Here is a 23,489-nt window from a genome sequence, read left to right as displayed (position 1 = left end):
ATATGTATACACGGTATATACAGTATTATTGTACATGCTATTCAGACATATGTGTATATGCCGTAAGTGTAAATATATAAATGTATATATATACAGCACTATTGTGCATGCTATCATACATGTTATATGGGTAGACTATATAGTTTAAGGTAGTTGTGTTTATTATGATTACTACCTTGCCACACCATGGATTTTTTTATTTATTTTTTACTCCGCCTTAAAGGGAAACCACACCTGTTTTCAGAATGCATACATGTTATTTCTATGGTCTAAGACGGTCCAGAAATATATGAGTGAAAATGATCAACATTCAACATTCATACGTGACGTCATCAAGTATAAAGTCTGGAGCTGCTCCATAGACAATTAACCCTTTCACTGTGACAAATACAGAAGGTTAGCCCTTTACTATCACACAACCGACGGCGATGCTCCATCATTAGCATTGTTACAAAGGGTCAGATTAAACCGAATATATGTATTTATTGATTGATATATATTGCATAGGATTTGTATATCGTCTGATATCCCTTGTGTATTCTTTGTACATATACACGGAATATCCCTTTAACCTAGTACAGACCATAATATTTCGTTCTCTTATTGGATAGCGTTCCACCAGCGCCAGTGCCATACCCTCAGAGCCGAGTTCAAAGCCACCGTCAAGACATGTCTGTACATGCCCGGTTCTGCCCAAGACTACGAGACAGGAATAAGGCTGGTACTAGTTTATTCACCGTACATATAAATATGGCGCAGGTGAATACAGAAGTAGTTCAGTTGAAGTAGTTCGAGTTACCCAAGTGAAGCCTCACCCACGATACGACGTGCGGTGAAGTGGGCCCGTATTGCCCCAAAATAGAGTCTTGTCTTATCCTAATACGTTTGTTCAACGTATCGTTCGCTCCTTACTAGTAAGCCTTCATCACGAGTCAACGACCAAGTGAAGTGAGCAACTGTGCGTCTAAATAGAGCACTTATAGCCGCGTGCGAATAGGATAGTAAAGTATCAGAGCCTAGTTGAATAACGTCAAGTTCAACTTAGTTAATGTGAAGTACCGCGCACCGGAGGATCTACACCGGTGAATGGAGAGCCCCTTTCCGGCTGGATTATTATTATTATTGCTTTGGACCAGGCTGTTGGAGCGGAGAATAATCGTCTACACCCGCTACTGTGGGATTTACCTGTGACGTGAGGAACATCATTCGAGCCCGTCTCAAGGAGAGGCTGGCCGGCTTTCACCTGTGCTGCACGCATACTGGGATTACAGCTGCTGCTTTTCGTCTGCCGATCAGGGAGTAATATACCGCCTCCCATAGCAGGGGCTTATTGAGTTCCCGTGGATCCAGACTTTGCATTCGAACATTTCCTCCCCCTGCTGGCTTACAACCGGTGGGAACCCCCTACCAGAATCTCCCGCTGCCTCCCCAGAGTACCATAGATATAATTCTTAATATTCAGGTTGTATTATCATCTCATGCGTAATATGAGAATGGACATTCGTTATTGATTTGCCTACGCACATTCCTTTGCCTTATAAGCGCATTCAAAGTAAAATAGAGAAGTATATTATGTACCTTTTGCTGCAATAAATACTTAAATACAACTTTGTGTGGAAACCGTATCATTGTGGAGGAGTTCTCATCATATACCTGTGTACAGTATGGCCAGTAGTAATGTACATAAGACGGTAGTGGTTTAATGATACCATACTTATCAATACAGTCAGGGAATTGTACCCCTCAGTTACAAGCATCATTAGCTCCGCATCCGCCGTCGGTTGTGTGATAGTAAAGGGTTAACCTTCTGTGTTCGGCAGCTCACATCACATGTTTGATTCTTACTTCTCTGGTTTCTGGCTTCTGGCTTTGGGAGAGAGAGTAGCTCATGTTTACATATATTGACTGAACCTCCCTAGAAGACCATGGGAATAACATTGGAATTCTTAATATGGGTGTTATTCCCCATTAAAACAGTGTCAACAAATGAATAACATTAAAGATTTGTTTTTTCATTATCCATATAGACAACTGAGATACAGTTATCTCCCCTTTCCTATTGGTTGGGGGGCCCTTGTGATGAGATAAAGGGACCCTAGTATCTCAGGGCTTAATTACTGGTAGCATGGGTTGGCTATTACCCCTTTCACTACCACACTACAGAAAGTTAACCATCTGTGGTGTGGTAGTGAAAGGGTTAACCTTCTGTAGTGTGGTAGTGAAAGGTTAACCTTCTGTAGTGTGGTAGTGAAAGGGTTAACCTTCTGTAGTGTGGTAGTGAAAGGGTTAAGCTTCTGTAGTGTGGTAGTGAAAGGGTTAACCTTCTGTGGTGTGGTAGTGAAAGGGTTAACGTTAGGTTATGACTATAACCAAGTTCTGTTAGTTAGGGGCGATGCTTGGCTTCGCCTTCTGCACTATCTCGCGTACGTGCACGCGTACTGAATAAACCACAAATGTACCTCTAATACCAGTATTAGTCTGACCACACCCCTCATCAGCTTACCTTCATAAGCAGGTGTGTGGTCACCTGCTCTCCTCCTTCCCAAGCTTTCACCACAAGGTGAGGTCAAGGGCTGCAGCGGCCGTCCGAAGCCAAGCATCGCCCCTAACTAACAGAACTTGGTTATAGTCATAACCTAACGTTCTGTATCGTTAGTGGCTTAGCTTGGCTTCGCCTTCTGCACAAGGGAGGCCAAGCGGAGCCACTTGGCTGACAAATACACCCCGCTGACAGCCCCCCAAAACCATCAGAACAGGGAGGGCCGAGCCCCCCCGACCCCCCCTAATGGAGGGTAGCCCCCCTATTAGGGACGTCACGGGAGGGCGACGGACCCGACCGTGCGAAGAGGCACTCAAGCAACTCAACGCACAGGGTGAGCAGACCGTGGCTTGACCCACGACTACACACACGCACAACCCGCATGCCACCCGGGAACGAACGGAGGAACAACCTCGTTACTGCCCCCAGAATCACGGGGTCAAGGGCAAACCCAACCCCGTGGCAAGGCCGTAGCAGCGGAGCACGAAGGAAGACCCAGACCCACCAAAAGGACTGGACTCCCTGGAATGGGGGCCCGGAGAAGTCCATGATGCCAGCATCAAGACCCCACCAGGTGGGCACGTAGTGCCCCGCCCCCCACATCGCCAGCGTATTCGGACAAAGGCCCCTCAGTTACTGCACCTGGTATTCCCAGGCGGAACCAACCAGGCCAGTAAGCCGAGCGGGCCCCGTCCCCCCAATAGTACACCGCCTGGCACACTGACCCTGCAGAATAGGCAGTCAGCATGGCCGTAAGCCCACAAAAAAGGTTAACCAACGGAAGCAGGCAGCGCACCGGGGAAAAACCAGGCAACAGGCTGTTAACCCTAGCCTGGAGACTGCGGACGAGACAGGCGCCAGAGGGGACAGCTGAACACAGCCGCCCCGGCGGAAGGAGCGTAAGCTGGCGGTGTTGCATGACCAAGCCTCCATTTAACAACCCCCACCCAGAGGGGTCGAGGCAGAGAAGGCCGACACGATTGGCAGACGTCATGAACGTGCAGGGGCACCCTCAACCGGTGAACCCGGGAGTTGACACTGCTCCAACACACCAGGGAACCAACCACCTCGGTGTTACCCAATGCGGTGGTTGTTCCTATAACCCCTCAAGAAAAAACTCCAAAACACACCTGCGGGTATACACCGGCTATACCGCAGTACAAGTGTTTCAGTTTCCAAAAAGGGTTAACCCAGGCCTACGGGTCGCAAACATCACTTCGGACCGGGCCTGGCGGTACGGGAAGCACAGGGTCACCAGAGGAGGTCAAAAAACCACCCCCACAGGCCCCTCTTCGCCATGCGTGAGAGAGGAGCGAAAAACAATGGAGAACCAGCCCCTAAGCACACCGTACCTGGTATTCCCCGGCGGTCTCCCAACCAAGTACTAACCAGGACCAACCTGTGTAGCGGCCGAGATCCGACGAGATCGAGCGCGTACAGAATGGCATGGCTGTAAGCCATGACGACAGTGCTGAGTAAAAAACATACCCAACCAGGGTCTCCATAGCGCCTAACCCTGTGACACCCAGACCGACCTGGCATTTTTCCCCCTGAAAAAAGCCCAAGTCCCTCAGGGTACCAGAACAGCAGATCTGCATCCCCGGCGGACAACGGGTTCAACTGATCTGGACCAGCGTGACCAGAACCAGTCCCGTGCCCTAACCACGCCGACATGCCCCAGGAAAAGGGCAGATATGCGTGTTGATCTTAACATGAAAAGAAGGCGCCACCCAGACGTCGGGACGAACCGCGCCTGGTGGCCCACCCCAAGGGCGTGAGACCCCACTACATATGTTCAGATCCATCCCGTCATCATCCCCCAGACATGAACGAGGATCCGTCGACAACCCACCCAGGTCATGGGATGTGGTCGCCGGAAGAGGAAAAACCCCCATCTCAGTTGCTTTATAAAAACGCTGTTTCAACCACAAGCAACTAAGGCGTGCCAGTCAATCGCCTGTTTACAGCGAGCTAGCACTATACGTGCGTCGGGACACACCCCCATCAATGAACAGGCTATTTAGACCTGCCATTGAATCCCCAAGGCGCCCAGGGGAACGACAAGAGGGGTGTGACACTCCCTAACTCCAACACTTCTGGAATAGAAAGAAGGAAGCATCAACAGTATGTATCCCAGTCTACACAGCCGGGGTAAAAAATGTTCACATTTTTACATCCCACCACCCTCCCATAGGAAAGAGACGGGGATCCCCAGAGAGACTTCCCACGCGAGCTGTACAGATTGAAAAGAATATATTGCACCTTGAGCCATGTAAAAAACTGGTTTTAGGGCCTCCGGGGAAGAGGCACCGAACCCATACACACTCAATAAACGAATTGAATCGAATATACATACAATAGAAAAGGACCCTTCTAGAGGGTCCACTCACTTTGACAATCTGAGGAGGAAGGCTCTGTACTCTGATGGAGGCTTCCTCACATGGATCACATGGAAGAAGGAGTCCGAACTCACAGAAGGCCTGAGTAGGCGCTTGGTGAGGAGGAGCCCTGACCACCCCCCCTGAAAACAGATCCATCACATGGACCTGAACAGCACACGGAAGTCCTACCAACAGAGACGCGCACGGTGACGTACTCTATGGCGGGGGAATTCCTGCGGTGCACACGCCCAATATACCAGGCCGTGGGACCAGGAACTCCCTCCCCCCCCCCCCCCCCCCCCCCCCCCCCCCCCCCGTAACGTGCCGAACCGCCACGTGACGGGAACCTTGAAGGACAGGGGGTGTACCCCTGACCGACAGAACAATGGGGAGAGGAAAGGTTACCAGTTCACCCCTTTACGACCCCACACCCATGATACGACGTAACGACAAAAAGAGAATATGACACAGTCATAGTCAGCTCTATGAAGCGTTTCACAGCTCCACACAGCGCACGAGCTAACCTGCTATCTGATTTTTACTAAGGAAAAACACAGAATAGAGAGGGCTCTAAGAACCCCGGTCCAACATACACATGTGCTTCTGTGGCCAGTACAACCCAGTTGTAGGTCACATGACACACACAACCCATCATCATCACAATGAGAGAATACATCATTCTTGATTAGTATCGACCACAGGCCTTGCTAAGCACACGACAGCAACCAAACCAATTTCCCTTTAGGAAATAAGTTTCTCCAGCAGATTTAGCACAACCTCAGCAATCAAGCTGAGAGTTACATCGTATCCCTACCACACAAAAGACACAATTAATGCACAACATGTCTGATAGGAGGTGATAAAGTCCCCAGGGAACCGGGGGGGGAAAAACACAATCCTCCTATTTTACCCTCAACACGGCCAGTTAAAACAGGAAAACCTGTTAATGTGTGAACTCACTGTCCATTGTCATTACAGTCTGAGAAAGAACATTCTTTTACTCACTCGTCACCAAGCATAGCTTCATAGGTTAGTTGCCTTAGTAGTGAGTACACGGTACACATAAACACCATGATGTTTCTCACACAACAACCAGATCAATACATCACGACCTGCACGGAGAAGCTACTGCCAGTGACAAAAACAGCTCACACACAACCCGCAACGTATCTCAAATGCATTGCAACAACACACGTTTTGGGAAAAAACACCGTCATTCACAATACATTTAGCAAGGTAAAACCAGAAGACGTGTTATGAGGGTCTGGCCAACCCCGTACCTGCCCGGAACGCAGATCAGCGAAGTGCAGTCATAAGCCACCGTAGAACACAGCCCTCTTTGTTGACGCAATCCCCGTCTAGGCTCAGGCAGGGTTGACGAACATCCCCTGTCAAAGATGACGTCGTGGTCAAGAGTGTAAAACATGTTAAAAATCAAAGCACGTTCAACAGAATAGCATCAAGCTAACGGCTGCTCCAACCGTTCTGGTGCTATCGCTTCCGCTCGCGAGACGCCGATCTACGACGCACGCGATCAGGAGCGAGCTCCCGGCGGCGCGCGAGAAGCCTAAGCTACCCCGCGCCAGGCCACCGACCGGCTAACCGTAAGCTATGAACATGTAAACAATGACATAACACTCACCCAGACAGGCCGCCGTTCTGAACCCTCCTCACTTTTTAAGAGAAAAGAGAAAACAAGACGTCAACACCGCTTCACAACGGTGACATTAACACGTCCGGCGGAATCAGCACAGTACCAACTGGCCTGTATAGCTGACTTTGAACATGAATCTGCCGCTATCGCACATTACATGCACATATCCCCTCGTGAAGGAATACTCTCATTTGGATATGAAAGATGGGGTCTTAACACGGTGACAGAGAGAATCCACTCGTCCAGAACACACAGGGATCACCAGTGTCAATGGTCGCGGCCCACTAGTTAAAACTATAATGGTCGCCAGACCAAGGCCTTCTGTCGCCTAGACGGCTAAACAAAGGACCCTAGCCTGGGGCCGGTTTCCATAAACTTTGTCTAGTAGCCCCCATAGCACTAACAGACAAGTGGAGCCCGCCAGCAAACACTACTCACCCAACCTGGAACGCACCGCTCCTCACAACAGCGGCATGTCCGACAGTTCAGCTGTGGCCTGACAGGTTTCACCCCAACAAACACAGCAAGGAACTGCAGTTGAGAAGCATGCAGCGGCGTGCTCCCAATACGAAAACCGGTGGAGGGTTTGTAGAATGATCATCATCTTCTAGACACTCCAGTACGAAGACAATATCGCCGTATTTTCTCGAAAATAGTGAGAGAGAAAATAAAGATATGATGTCAACGTATCCTTGTTTCCCAAGCTGTTCCTAATCCAATTTCTTCCATCATGGTGTCAAGTGTGGGGATCTACCGAGGCACCTCTTCCTTGTGGTGAAAGCGAGAAGGAGGAGAGCAGGTGACCACACACCTGCTTATGAAGGTAAGCTGATGAGGGGTGTGGTCAGACTAATACTGGTATTAGAGGTACATTTGTGGTTTATTCAGTACGCGTGCACGTACGCGAGATAGTGCAGAAGGCGAAGCCAAGCTAAGCCACTAACGATACAGAACCTTCTGTGGTGTGGTAGTGAAAGGGTTAAGCTTCTGTAGTGTGGTAGTGAAAGCCTCTGCATCGTCCTCTGTCGCGCCCCCGCTGCCCGCATGTCTCCTCCGTCACGCCCCCGCTGCCCTGCCCACATGTCCTCCGTCACGCCCCCGCTGCCCTGCCCACATGTCCTCCGTCACGCCCCCGCTGCCCTGCCCACATGTCCTCCGTCACGCCCCCGCTGCCCTGCCCACATGTCCTCCGTCACAGTGTCCATGAACCTCCTTGTAGTTTCGAAAACACGTTGATGCCATAAGCTTCTGATGCTCTCAAACTTCGATTCTCCTGTTCCACACATCCACACACACGAAAGTCACTGACCACCACAACGTAATATGAACTATTTAATGTCCAATTCGGGTTTTAGACACTTTCACGTTTCCTAATTATATATATATAGAGCGAGATTAATAAAGTTTATCCAGGGAAAGAGAGAGGTCTAAAAACGGGCTGGCTCCACTCTCTCGTCACTCGGCCTGACCCCCCCCCCCCCCCCCCCCCCCCGGTACCATATTGTCTTTCTAAACAAATGCTGTCACCCTGCCGCGCACCTGACAGTAATCAATGACATCACGGTTATCATGTCCAACTATAAAAGTCCCTCGGCCTATCAGCCAAATATCACGTAGAAAAACAAACTCTAACAAAGAAATCATTCTTACCAATAATAAACATGAATTTTCTTAACATTTTTACTTCTGTGTACTGTAAATAATATCTATCTAATTTATCTATTTATTCATCTATTTAAACACCATGAAATACATGGGCCAAAATACTTTTCTATGAACTGAAATTACTCTTATTAATTACCAGACTAGTTCCTCCTATAACATGGCTAATAAAAAATTATATTTCATTCTTCCATCATGACCCCAGGCCCGGCCTTAATTGTCAGCGTGGTTATTAAGAGGATGTTCTGATGGTAAAGGAATGCGAGTGTGGGTTGAAGCCGTTTCCTGTGCGCACAACACACACTCTGGTCCAGTGGTGAACAGCTTTGGAATGTCTTCCACTCCGGCCGCGGCCTGCATTGGGTTTCCCCTGCGACAGACTCACTCTGCTCCATGCCCGAGCTCCATCAAACTGAGTAAACATGTGGCATACACATTAGAAAAATACAGAAATGAGTAGTGAGGATAAACAAAATTATGTTATATTGTGTATGTAGTGATGTACTATATTCACTGCAGTCAAGTGAATCATGTTTTTTATTGTAAACTTTTAATATAAGTAAAAAATTATATACTTTATTGTAATATACTAAATTATGTAAATTCTAGTAATATTAATTAAAATCCATATAAAATCCATCGGTTGGTTGTCATTTTATAGCGTCGTGAATATAAGGTATATCGCACTTTTCGTCTAGGCTTTTCTGCAGGAGGTTGCAAAAAAGGCTAAACGTTGGCGCCGTTATATCAAACGCCATTTCTGCTATACGAATGAAATAAAACAAACTGCGTAGCATCCGGACTATTACAGAGCATCTATGGATGAAATGGGGGCGGCGGGGAACGCCGATTACTATTATTGATTAGCAATACAGTGTGCGTTCAATATAGCATTTTCATTGATCGATCACGTTACGTTATAAAACAATGTCCAATCCAGCTGTAATTTGGGGTAATATTATCCTACCGTCAGGCCATGTGATCGCCGGCAGCATTTCCTCACCAGTCATCGGATTCTGGTAGATCGATATGCACATTGGCTAATCATAAATCCCATTATTCCACGCTGAAAAAAACGCTCGGCAAGCTGATCCAAGATGGAGGGTCTTCTTGTGGAATCAAGGATCTATGATCCGCCCACAGAACTGTAAATTTTTTTTTTTTTAATCCACATAATGATACTGCAGTGGAGCGATGGCGCCCCTAAGCGGGTCTGGCCGGTACTGCATGTTTTGAAAATCAAATATGTGAAAAGATCCTGCTAGTGGATCGGGTACCTAAGAAGCGTTATAAATATGGAATAAAACAATAACAACTTGCCACGAGTATATACGTGGCTCTGGTCCACAGCGCTCTTTTTCGAAACACGTATATATACGTGGACGGACGCCATAGTGTTAATAGGGGTCAGCCCTAAACTGAACACAGAACCACAGCAAACGAATACAATAAATAAAGTTCTGCACTCAGCTTTGCAGTCTCCAATATTGTTGAAATGCAGCTGCTTTTTCTGTGTTCGCTCATTTCTTAACTTTTTCCAGACTCTTATTTAAATCTGTCTCCCTGTCTCTGTCGCTCTGTGTGTGTGTGTGTGTGTGTGTGTGTGTGTGTGTGTCGCTGTCTTTGGAGACATAATGGTTAGGGATGCACCGATCCGATATTGGTATCGGTAGCGGCCGGCGATATCAGTAAAGTACAGTAGCTAGATCGGGTATTGGTAAAAAAAAATATATATATATATGGGATTTTGGGACTCCACCAAAACTTGCACGGACTACAATGTATGACATATATCATGCCAGTTAGGTTACCTTGTGTATACTGTACCTTGTGTATACTGCACCTAGTGTATACTGCACCTAGTGTATACTGCACCTAGTGTATACTGTACCTTGTGTATACTGCACCTTGTGTATACTGCACCTTGTGTATACTGCACCTTGTGTATACTGCACCTAGTGTATACTGCACCTTGTGTTTACTGTACCTTGTGTATACTGCACCTTGTGTATACTGCACCTAGTGTATATTGCACCTTGTGTATACTGCACCTTGTGTATACTGCACCTTGTGTATAGTGCACCTTGTGTATACTGCACCTTGTGTTTACTGTACCTTGTGTATACTGTACCTAGTGTATACTGCACCTTGTGTATACTGTACCTAGTGTATACTGTACCTTGTGTTTACTGTACCTTGTGTATACTGCACCTTGTGTATACTGTACCTAGTGTATACTGTACCTTGTGTATACTGTACCTTGTGTATACTGCACCTTGTGTATACTGCACCTTGTGTATACTGTACCTAGTGTATACTGCACCTTGTGTATACTGTACCTTGTGTATACTGTACCTTGTGTATACTGCACCTAGTGTATACTGCACCTTGTGTATACTGTACCTTGTGTATACTGCACCTAGTGTATACTGCACCTAGTGTATACTGCACCTTGTGTATACTGTACCTTGTGTATACTGCACCTAGTGTATACTGTACCTTGTGTATACTGCACCTAGTGTATATTGCACCTTGTGTATACTGCACCTTGTGTATACTGCACCTTGTGTATAGTGCACCTTGTGTATACTGCACCTTGTGTTTACTGTACCTTGTGTATACTGTACCTAGTGTATACTGCACCTTGTGTATACTGTACCTAGTGTATACTGCACCTTGTGTATACTGTACCTTGTGTATACTGTACCTTGTGTATACTGCACCTAGTGTATACTGCACCTTGTGTATACTGCACCTAGTGTATACTGTACCTTGTGTATACTGCACCTTGTGTATACTGTACCTAGTGTATACTGCACCTAGTGTATACTGCACCTAGTGTATACCGTTTCCTTTTACTCTTACTCATAGTATATATTCAGATTAAAATGTGTTATTGCCTATATTTATTGTAACGTATAATATAACCGATAGGACACACAGACCCTCATCTGCACCTTTGCTTACACTGTTTATTCTTCTCATATTTTTATATTCGGGGTCAATTATAGTGTTTACACTGTTTACTTAACTGTCATATTTTTATATTCAGATCTCATTTTATTGCCTATATTTATGTCTTTCTACTATTACCCCCCCCCCCCCCCCCATGCTGCTATGATGCCCAAATGTCCACAAGGGGATCAATAAAGGAATAATGATCTTATCAAATCATATATCTTATCTTATATCTTGTATCTTATATCTTGTATCTTATATCTTATCCTATCTCTTATCTCATCTTATCCTATCTCTTATCTCATCTTATCTTAACCCTTTCACCGCCGCACTACCAAACGGTTAACCCTTTCACTGCGACAGCACACGGAAGGTTAACCCTTTCACTGCCACACAACAGCGGGTTAACCCTTTCACTGCCACACTACAGAAGGTTAACCCTTTACTATCACACTACCGACGGTAACCGGATTGAAAGGGTTCATTAGATTCTCCTGACTCAGTGTTGTTGTTTGCCCTCCAGCTCCTGCCCCCTCCCGGCAGGGTATCGTTGGGTGGTGGCGAAGGCCTCGTCCCCCACGTCGATCCGGCCAGCCGCCCCACAGTACCCCCCCCCCCCGGGCCCCCCTGCCTGGACAGAGAAGGGGCCATGAGTACTGGCAAGCCCAGCGGACTCAAACCTCCCACCAAGATAGGCCGGCCTGCCGGAGTGCCGCTGAGGACCTCCCCCTCCTCTGGTAAGAACCAGAACCCACCGGCGGTTCAGAACCAGTACCACACGTTGTTGTTGAACTTCATCATGCGTATTTATTAGAACATTTAATCACAGCACTATGTTATCAATACACGTTTATAAAACGAGGCATATTTAGCCAAAATATGTTGCCAGAACATACAAAAAAAAGAAATATATATATATATATTTTTGCTACTTTGGGTCGCGACTAGGGATGTCCGATATTATCGGCCTACCGATATTATCGGCCGATATTGGCATTAAAATGTGATATCGGAAAATATCGGTATCGGTTTTCAAATTTTTTATTTTATTTTTTTTACATTTCTATAACCCTTATTTACCCAGGCAAGCAAGTAAGAACAAATTCTGATTTTATTTATTGTCAAAAGTATGCATAATGTTATGTTAATTCCACAACAAGACATATGTAATGTTAATTACCTGAAATTATTCCGTTTTGGGGGGGGGGGGGGGACCCTGCATATATCGGTATCGGAAATTAAGAGTTGGACAATATCGGTATATCGGTATCGGTAAAAAAGCCAATATCGAGCATCCCTAGATAAAAGCGCTCAGCTAAATGTCACAATGTAAGTGTCACAAAGCGCCCCCCCCCCCCTTGTTATTCCAGGTAGTGCCCCAAAGCCGGTCCCCCCAGCGGAGAAGTGTCCCGGGGGCACCGCGCCCTCTCCCGCCGCCGCCCCCCAGGATGGAGCCGGGGCCGGGGGGGACCTCCAGGCCGGCGAGAGGGTCTGGGTCAACGGGAACAAGCCGGGCTGCGTGCAGTTCGTCGGGGGGACCCAGTTCGCCCCCGGCCAGTGGGCGGGCGTGGTGCTGGACGAGTCCATAGGGAAGAACGACGGCTCGGTGGCGGGGGTGCGGTACTTCCAGTGTGAGGACGGGAGGGGGATCTTCACACGGCCCTCCAAGCTCTCCAGGACGCCACTGCCGGAGGGCGAGACCAACGGAGGAGGGCAGGCCGGCCCGACGGCGACCCAGGGGGACCCGGGAGAGACTCCTGCTGCCGCCCCTACCTCCGCTGGTAATGATTGATTGATTGATTGATTGATTGATTGATTGATTGATTGATTGATTGATTGATTGAATACTTCATTTTGACACAATCGTAGGACAAACATTTGAAAGAGACAATAACAGTGTCGTCATCACGCTGGTCAAAAATGGATAAAACACACAATAAAGCCATGGCTTGTTTCCATTGTGGTCCATTTACATGGAACCTAAAAAGGCACAAAAACACGAATGGACATGTTGTACACGAGACAGGACGCCCTAAAAGTAAGTACAATAACACCTAACCTGAAAACTCATGCAGTCAACTAATGTTAAGAGTGTGTTCTTGGTTCAGCCCAGGGTTCTGGGTCTTTAACACTATGGCGACCGGAGCCCCGCGGCGATTTAGGCCTCAGAGGACAGAGGATTGTAAACAAACCGATGTACTTTCTAACAGCTATATATACTTTATAGTATTGCTATCTGTCCATTCTCATAAACCGTGCCTTCATAATGGCTTAAAGTCGGTTGGTTGTCATTTTATAGCGTCGTGAATATAAGGTATATCGCGCTTTTCGTCTAGGCTTTTCTGCAGGAGGCTGCAAAAAAGGCTAAACGTTGGCGCCGTTATATCAAACGCCATTTCTGCTGTATATATACGAATGAAATAAAACAAACTGCATAGCATCCGGACTATTACAGAGCATCTATGGATGAAATGGGGGCGGCGGGGAACGCCGATCAGTATTATTGATTAGCAATAGAGTGTGCGTTCCGGTAGCCAATGTCAGTAGTCTATCACGTTAGGTTATAAAACAATGTCCAATCCAGCTGTAATTTGGGGTAATATTATCCTACCGTCAGGCCATGTGATCGCCGGCAGCATTTCCTCACCAGTCATCGGATTCTGGTAGATCGATATGCACATTGGCTAATCATAAATCCCATTATTCCACGCTGAAGAAAACGTTCGGCAAGCTGATCAAAGATGGAGGATGTTCGGCTGGGATCAAGGCTCTATGATCCGCCCACAGGACTGTAAAAGCATTTTTTTTTTTTAAATCCCATCAATGATACTGCAGTGGAGCGATGGCGCCCCTAAGCGGATCTGGCCGGTACTGCATGTTTCGAAAATCAAATATGTGGAAAGATCCTGCTAGTGGATTGGGTACCTAATAAGCGCTATAAATATGGAATAAAACAATAACAACTCGTCACGAGTATATACGTGGCTCTGGACCACAACGCATGGAATCGAAACACGTATATACTCGTGAACGGACACCATAGTGTTAAGAGTGTGTTCTTGGTTCAGCCCAGGGTTCTGGCATAAAGACCGGTGGCCCGCTGACCAGGACCCTGACGGCCAGTGAATCTGTGTCCAACCTGTCGGAGACGGACTCTGTGAACAAGAGCAGGAGAGAGCTGCGGCTGAGAGACCGAGTGCTGGTAAGAGACTCAAGTGACCCATTCTATTACATTAGACTCAAATGTATGAGTCATCATGCAGCACAAGTACGGTACGCGTGTAGCTTTTCTCCAACCGCGTCCGTGTTTTTCCGGGTTCCCGTTGTGCGCTCTGATTGGCCAGGTCATGTGACATGTGCGCCAATCGTGGGACGGCAAGTTATGCGCCTATTTCCGGGGTCGAACAGCCTGCAAACTACCTAACGCCTAGTTTATCACTGGTTAAGCTTAGGCGACTCTTTCGAAGTTGGTTAAGGTTAGAGTTTGGAATCAGGGCAGGCGTTCTATCGCCCTGCTCTAAGACAAACTCTAACCTTAACCAACTTCGAAAGAGCGCCTAAGCTTAACCGGTGTAGAAACTTGCGGTCCCACGATTGGGGCGTACATGTCACATGACCTGGCCAATCAGAGACGCGGAAACACGAACGCGTTGGAGAAAGGCTTCAGGCGTGCAGTACAGCGAAAAGAGGGTTGGCATCCAACCAGAGTACAAATGTAACAGTAAAGTGCAATAGTGATATACAACGTACAGGTGATTAAACTGGGTATAACATATATACATTAGTACTACTGAGTAATGGTGCTAATCAGATGTATGTGCAGAGTTGTAGTATTAATATGTACAGTGATACAGGTATAAAGACACTATGGTAGTAGTAAGTCATACTGGCCAGCAGCGTAACTAGTAAGAGTAAGTAAGGGATATGTACAGATATAGTATCTACTAGGGGTGTAACCCAGATGTCACGGTTCGGTACGAGTTCGGTACAAAAAAATAAAAAATATTTATAATAATAATTATTATTATTATTAGGTATATAGAATGATTACATGCAGGTATATTCAGACAGATGGATATATATATAATGCTGTAAATATAAATATATAAATGTATACGGCACCGTGTGCAGGTGGGCGGCACCAAGGCTGGAGTGGTGCGCTTCCTGGGGGAGACGGACTTCGCCAAAGGAGACTGGTGTGGAGTGGAGCTGGACGAGCCCCTCGGCAAGAACGATGGAGCTGTGGCTGGAACCAGGTGAGACCTGGACACGTCTTCACTAGAACCATGGACCAGGTGAGACCTGGACACGTCTTCACTAGAACCATGGACCAGGTGAGACCTGGACACGTCTTAACTAGAACCATGGACCAGGTGAGACCGGAACACGTCTTAACTAGAACCATGGACCAGGTGAGACCTGGACACGTCTTCACTAGAACCATGGACCAGGTGAGACCTGGACACGTCTTCACTAGAACCATGGACCAGGTGAGACCTGGACACATCTTAACTAGAACCATGGACCAGGTGAGACACATCTTAACTAGAACCATGGACCAGGTGAGACCTGGACACGTCTTAACTAGAACCATGGACCAGGTGAGACACGTCTTAACTAGAACCATGGACCGGGTGAGACCTGGACACGTCTTAACTAGAACCATGGACCAGGTGAGACACGTCTTAACTAGAACCATGGACCAGGTGAGACATCTTCACTAGAACCATGGACCAGGTGAGACCTGGACACATCTTAACTAGAACCATGGACCAGGTGAGACACGTCTTCACTAGAACCATGGACCGGGTGAGACCTGGACACGTCTTAACTAGAACCATGGACCAGGTGAGACACATCTTAACTAGAACCATGGACCAGGTGAGACCTGGACACGTCTTCACTAGAACCATGGACCAGGTGAGACCGGAACACGTCTTAACTAGAACCATGGACCAGGTGAGACCGGAACACGTCTTAACTAGAACCATGGACCAGGTGAGACCTGGTCACGTCTTCACTAGAACCATGGACCAGGTGAGACCTGGACACGTCTTCACTAGAACCATGGACCAGGTGAGACCTGGACACGTCTTCACTAGAACCATGGACCAGGTGAGACCGGAACACGTCTTAACTAGAACCATGGACCAGGTGAGACCGGAACACGTCTTCACTAGAACCATGGACCAGGTGAGACCTGGACACGTCTTCACTAGAACCATGGACCAGGTGAGACCTGGACACGTCTTAACTAGAACCATGGACCAGGTGAGACACGTCTTAACTAGAACCATGGACCGGGTGAGACCTGGACACATCTTAACTAGAACCATGGACCAGGTGAGACCTGGACACGTCTTAACTAGAACCATGGACCAGGTGAGACACATCTTAACTAGAACCATGGACCAGGTGAGACACATCTTAACTAGAACCATGGACCAGGTGAGACACGTCTTAACTAGAACCATGGACCAGGTGAGACACGTCTTAACTAGAACCATGGACCAGGTGAGACACATCTTAACTAGAACCATGGACCAGGTGAGACACGTCTTAACTAGAACCATGGACCAGGTGAGACACATCTTAACTAGAACCATGGACCAGGTGAGACACGTCTTAACTAGAACCATGGACCAGGTGAGACACATCTTAACTAGAACCATGGACCAGGTGAGACCTGGACACGTCTTAACTAGAACCATGGACCAGGTGAGACACGTCTTAACTAGAACCATGGACCAGGTGAGACACATCTTAACTAGAACCATGGACCAGGTGAGACACGTCTTAACTAGAACCATGGACCAGGTGAGACACATCTTAACTAGAACCATGGACCAGGTGAGACCTGGACACGTCTTAACTAGAACCATGGACCAGGTGAGACACGTCTTAACTAGAACCATGGACCAGGTGAGACACATCTTAACTAGAACCATGGACCGGGTGAGACCTGGACACATCTTAACTAGAACCATGGACCAGGTGAGACACATCTTAACTAGAACCATGGACCAGGTGAGACACATCTTAACTAGAACCATGGACCAGGTGAGACACATCTTAACTAGAACCATGGACCAGGTGAGACACATCTTAACTAGAACCATGGACCAGGTGAGACACATCTTAACTAGAACCATGGACCAGGTGAGACACATCTTAACTAGAACCATGGACCAGGTGAGACACATCTTAACTAGAACCATGATAAAGGGTTAACCCTTTCACTACCACACTGCAGAAGGTTAACCCTTTCACTACCACACTACAGAATGGTTAACCCTTTCACTGCCACACTACAGAAGGTTAACCCTTACACGACCACACTACAGAAGGTTAACACTTTCACTGCCGCACTACAGAATGGTTAACCCTTTCACTGCCGCACTACAGAATGGTTAACCCTTTCACTGCCGCACGATAAAGGGTTAACCCTTTCACTACCACACTACAGAAGGTTAACCATTCTGTAGTGTGGCAGTGAAAGGGTTAACCTTCTGTAGTGTGGCAGTGAAAGGGTTAACCGTTCTGTAGTGTGGTTGGCAGTGAAAGGGTTAACCATTCTGTATCGTGGCAGTGAAAGGGTTAACCATGCTGTAGTGTGGCCGTGAAAGGGTTAACCATTCTGTAGTGTGGCAGTGAAAGGGTTAACCATTCTGTATCGCGGCAGTGAACGGGTTAACCATTCTGTATCGTGGCAGTGAAAGGGTTAACCATGCTGTAGTGTGGCAGTGAGCGGGTTAACCATTCTGTATCGTGGCAGTGAAAGGGTTAACCATTCTGTAGTGTGGCAGTGAAAGGGTTAACCATTCTGTAGTGTGGCAGTGAAAGGGTTAACCATTCTGTATCGTGGCAGTGAACGGGTTAACCTTCTGTATCGTGGCAGTGAACGGGTTAACCATTCTGTAGCGTGGCAGTGAAAGGGTTAACCATGCTGTAGTGTGGCAGTGAAAGGGTTAACCATGCTGTAGTGTGGCAGTGAAAGGGTTAACCATGCTGTAGTGTGGCAGTGAAAGGGTTAACCATGATGTAGTGTGGCAGTGAAAGGGTTAACCGTGCTGTAGTGTGGCAGTGAAAGGGTTAACCATGCTGTGTAGTGTGGCCGTGAAAGTGTTAAATAAATCACGTCTGCGCCCCCCCCTCCTCTCCCTCTCCTCCTCCTCCTCAGGTACTTCCAGTGTCCGCCCAGGTACGGCCTGTTCGCTCCCGTCCACAAGGTGACGCGGATCGGCTTCCCCTGCACCACCCCGACCCACCAGTCCAAGAGCTCCAGGAGGCGGTCCGCCCTGCGCAGGAGTCCCAGCGCCTCCTCCATGAGCTCGCTGAGCTCCATCTCCTCCTCCGTCAGCGGCAAGCCCAGCCGAGTGGGACTGGTGAGGCCTCCACCTCCTCTAACCCTAACCCTAACCCTCCGCCCCGGCTGTCTGTCCGTCCGTCCTGACTGTCTGTCTGATACGGTTTACTTTTACTGCTACTAGTATATATTCAGAGATACTGTTTACTTTTACTGCTACTAGTATATAATAATAATAATAATAATAATAATAATAATAATAATAATAATAATAATAATAATAATAATAATAACAGTGTCAGGCAATTAAAAAAATGTATCTAATTAATTACAGGATTTGTAATGAATTAATCTAATTAATCGCATTTTAATCGCATAACCATTTTATGCCTGATATTCTATATTCTATAATCATATTTCAAATTGCATGTGTTCCGGATGGCAGAATTCAGTACTGTATCTACAAAACCTTCTGTTTAATCATCTTCCCTTTATTAATTTGCTTAGATTTTTCAGGTCTGGACGGTGTTATTCACAGTCAAAGATAAAAAATTGTTTATTGATATTCTCATTTGGTTCATTACAATTGACTCAAGCCTAGTAACAGACACAGTATTTCTGACACTGGGAATACATTCCCTGAGATCCATAGATGTCCCTAGAATCAGACACCAAGAACATGCAAATGGACCATATTAAAAAAAAGTATTCTACGTTCTTATGGAATGAATGCGATAATTATTATTATTTTTTTTATTAAATTCGCGTTAATTTTCATAACGCGATAATTTGCTGTGTAATTAATTAATCTAATTAACGCGATAAACTGACAGCCCTAATTCAGATACCTTTATTCATACTCATACCCCACCTTACCCCACCCCCCCCCCCCCCCCCCCCCCCCTTGCCCCCCCCCCCCCCCTCCAGCTGACGGAGACGTCGGCCCGGTACGCCCGTAAGATCTCCGGCACCACGGCGCTGCAGGAGGCGCTGAAGGAGAAGCAGCAGCACATCGAGCAGCTGCTGGTGGAGCGCGACCTGGAGCGCGGCGAGGTCGCCAAGGCAACCAGCCACGCGGGGGAGGCCACGCGGGAGCTGGCCCTGTTGAGGAAGGGGCGCGAGCAGGTGAGGAGGTACACACTAGGGCTGGCCCTGCTGAGGAAGGGGCGCGAGCAGGTGAGGAGGTACACACTAGGGGGCGGGCATCACCAGAGGAAGGGGCGCGAGCAGGTGAGGAGGTACACACTAGGGGGCGGGCATCACCAGAGGAAGGGGCGCGAGCAGGTGAGGAGGTACACACCTGGGGGCGGGTGAATCACCAGAGGCCTCACGGCACGATACTATCACGATACTTGAGTCACGATGCGATAGTATTGCGATACAAAATATATTGCGATACAAAATATATTGCGATATGCAGAGTATTGCGATATTAATATTGCGATATATTGAGGCCAATTCCCCCCCCCCCCCCTGTGTGTGCGTGTACGTGTGTGTGTGTGTGTGTGTGTGCGTGTGCGTGTGTGTGTGTGTGTGTTAGTGTGCAGGTGAAACAGAGGCCCAGCTGGACCAGCTGCGCCACCTGGTGGAGGCTGCAGACCGGGACAAGGTGGAGCTGCTGAACCAGCTGGAGGAGGAGAAGAGGTTTGATTGGTCTCTCAGTCAGTCAATCAATCAGATTTATTTATAGAGCACATTTAACCCGTTCACTGCCACGCCGGCAAAATGCGTCCGTACTTTCACTGCGACAACGCAGAATGTTAACCCTTTCACTGCCACGCCGCCAAAATGGTTAACCCTTTCACTGAGACGACACAGAAGGTTAACCCTTGAAAAAAACCCAAAAAAATAAAAAGAAATTAACCCTTTCACTGCGACGACACGGAGGGTTAACCATTTCACTGCCACACCGCCAAATGGTTAACCGTTTCATTGCGACAACACAGAAGGTTAACCCTTTCACTGCCACTCTACCAAATGGTTAACCCTTTCACTGCGACAACACAGAGGGTTAACCCTTTCACTGCCACGTGACAAAAGGTTAACCCTTTCACTACCACACAGTACAGAATGTTAACCATTTCACTGCCACTCTACCAAACGGTTAACCCTTTCACTGCGACGACACAGAGGGTTGACCCTTTCACTGCCACGCGACAAAGGGTTAACCCTTTCACTACCACACTACAGAAGGTTAAACATGACACGTGTCAACCAAAGTGCTGTACAGAGGGTAGATACACATCTAGATACATCTACATAATAGACAACAATCACATCTCGGTTATACAGGAGGACACACAAGCAAACGGGGCATGAGTCCGTGTAAATCGGGAGTAGAAGTGGGTTTTGAGTCTGGACTTGAAGGCATCTGTCGAGGGGGGCAAGTCTAATGGAGGTGGGGGTTCTGTTCCGCTGGAGCTGACTTTAGCGCAGGTTGTTGTTTGGCGCAGCACACTGGTCTAAAGACACTTTAATGTTCACCCTCAAACACAAGGTAGGTATGATACCATTTCCTTTTAGAATAAAGTGCTTCCACTGTTCGAATCCAGCTCCCAGCTCCGGGGTTGTCACCAGCTTGGCTGGCCGTTCACACTAATACAATTGGCAGTATTAGAGGGTGGGAGAAGCTGGCGGGGTGGGTCCGGGTCGTTGTAAACAGCGACTCCTACAGTTCGGTCGGGGCGCCTGCTCAGCGCGGATAGGATCTGGAGGAGGTAGTGTGATCCTTCCACACGTTACACCCTCTCAGTGAGAGTCCGCGCTGCCAGGTGAAAAGAAGCGGTGAGCTGGCTACACATGTGTCGGAGGAAGCATGTGATAGCCTCCGCCCCTCCCAGACCAACGGTAGGGGGTAGAGTGCGCAACGACCAGGAAGGGGATTGGGAATTGGCATAACGACTAACATTGGGAGGGGAGAAAAACGGAAAAAGAAGGGGGGAAAAGAGATTTTTTTTTTTTTTAAATAATAAAGTGTTTCTGTGTGTTTGACAGGAAAGTGGAAGACCTGCAGTTCAGCGTGGAAGAGGCGTGCATCACCAGAGGTGACCTGGAGGTAAACAATGACTGATGATGACGAAAGTACACCTCTCTCTCTCTCTCTCTCTCTGTCTCTCTGTCTCTCTCTCTCTCTCTCTCTCTCTCTCTCTCTCTCTCTCTCTCTCTCTCTCTCTCTCTGGCAACAATTGGCCGATCCCAAGCGCCTCCTCATTTTTCTCGACCTTCCAATCATATCTTAGCGACCATCGCTAAGCGCCACGGCTTGACCACCGTCACGTTCAGCCGCCGACAAAACATTCACTATGACACTGTGGAGAGGCACTACTACTTCATAAAGGGACACATAGGATGACGGACCCGTGTTATGCTATCCACCCCCCCTCCCCCCCCGATGCTATTTATACCACTGGGGGGGGTAGTAGCTTGCTGGTCCCGGCTAGCTAACATTACATACATTAGAGTCATAACATGTGGTTATGTAGTTAGCTAGCGGTGACTCTGCACAGTGGGTTTAGGGAGAGGGGTAGAGACAGCTTTCGCAGGAACATCTTCTAAACGTCCTCCACGGCAGATCGTCCAGGTAGGCTACTCGTCATAGACCTGTTCGTTGTCCACGTCAGACTCCGTGTGCGACGTGCACATCAAGGGCGAGCAAAAGGAACGTAATCCTGGTCAGAACAACGGGGGGGCGGACTACAATATATTTGCATTTGTTAGCCACGCTAGCGGTCTAAACAATGAATCCATGCCAAAGCTAGATAATGTTGTAAAGGGTGAAAGACTCACACTCACACAGCCGTGCTGCTGATTTGGCTAAAAGGACATCCAGTCGTTTTTCGTTTTGAAACAACTTTTAGTCAGGGGGGAGTGTCATGGTTTCTCCGCAGAGCCCCCCCGTCGTACTTTTTTAGCGCAGCAGCTCACGCAGGTAGGGGGGGGGGGCAACTTCAAGTCACGTGACTCAGTTGGTATCGCTGATTGGCTCGAACGCGGTATGTTTGTAATACAGCGAACAGGTCTATAGAGAAGGATGACTCAGCGTCCGAGCATTGGAAAGTAAAAAAAATAATAAATAAAATATTTAATTTAAATTTATTTTTTTATGTTCTGGCAACATATTTTGGCTCGTTTTATAAATGTGTATTGATAACATAGTGCTGTAATTACATTTTCTAATAAATCTGCATGATAAAGTTCAACAACGTGTGCTTTTATTTTGATATTCCTTAATTCCATGTTGAAACAACGCAATACATTAAGTGTGGGGGGTCCCCAAAAAATTTCCTAAATAAAATGGGGTCGCTTGTATGTATAAAAGTTGTATAAAAGTTTGAGAACCCCTGCTCTAGTGCATGTTCCCCCCACCTCTGCTTGGATCAGCTTGCGTTCCTCTCCTCTCACAGCCCCCTGTAACTCCCCCGACCCCTCCCTCTCTCCTCCTCCTCGCTGCCACACGTTCATCTCGACCCCCCCCCCGTGCTCTTCTTCATGTTGTGTCCGCTGTGTTCTCTTCACCCCTGGGGGAGGAATCGATGTCGACGAGGCTTTACATCCACACCCCCCCTCTGGCACTAGAGGGAGTACCAGAAAAATAAACAAAAAAACATGTCCATCGGAGAACGATGATGCCTTAAAGGAAAACTCCAACATTTTGGGAAATTAGCTTATTTAACATCTTCCCTGGAGTTAGACAAGAAGCGTGCATTTAGCTTTGGGAACAGTTGCTCCGTTAGCATAGCTTAGCTTCATCACTGGAAGTGAGGGAGGACAGTAGCCTGACGTTCCCTACAGGTTTGTTGATATTCTCATTCCTTCAAAGGATCCGAACCGATTGAAGTTTATGGATACCATGATGACCATGATGACTTGAAAATGACGTTTATTTTGTACATTATCTAACGTTAACACAAACCTAAACTAACTTTAGGTTAGTTGTAACGTTAGTTTAGGTTCGTGTTAACGTTAGATAATGTACAAAATAAACGTTTT

General features: G+C 47.4%; 1 protein-coding gene across 1 annotated transcript in view; it reads left to right on the top strand.

Moving 5' to 3' along the window:
• Nucleotides 1-23,489, top strand: part of LOC311236484 (CAP-Gly domain-containing linker protein 1-like) — a gene marked incomplete at its 3' end in the record, with an annotated part of 60,419 nt that overhangs the window by 2,105 nt on the left and 34,825 nt on the right. The window contains exons 2-9 of the mRNA XM_084324162.1: nt 11,718-11,931; nt 12,565-12,975; nt 14,263-14,396; nt 15,326-15,450; nt 18,375-18,579; nt 19,428-19,625; nt 20,041-20,144; nt 21,495-21,555. Coding sequence (XP_084180288.1) covers nt 11,844-11,931; nt 12,565-12,975; nt 14,263-14,396; nt 15,326-15,450; nt 18,375-18,579; nt 19,428-19,625; nt 20,041-20,144; nt 21,495-21,555 — 1,326 coding nt within the window. The 5' untranslated portion in view covers nt 11,718-11,843. The remainder of the gene's footprint in view (nt 1-11,717; nt 11,932-12,564; nt 12,976-14,262; nt 14,397-15,325; nt 15,451-18,374; nt 18,580-19,427; nt 19,626-20,040; nt 20,145-21,494; nt 21,556-23,489) is intronic.

Source organism: Notolepis coatsorum, assembly GCF_963971535.1.
Source record: "Notolepis coatsorum genome assembly, chromosome: 11".
NCBI classification, from domain to species: Eukaryota; Metazoa; Chordata; class Actinopteri; order Aulopiformes; family Paralepididae; genus Notolepis; species Notolepis coatsorum.
Note: the sequence above shows the minus strand (reverse complement) of the source record. Positions and strands in the feature narration are given on the sequence as shown.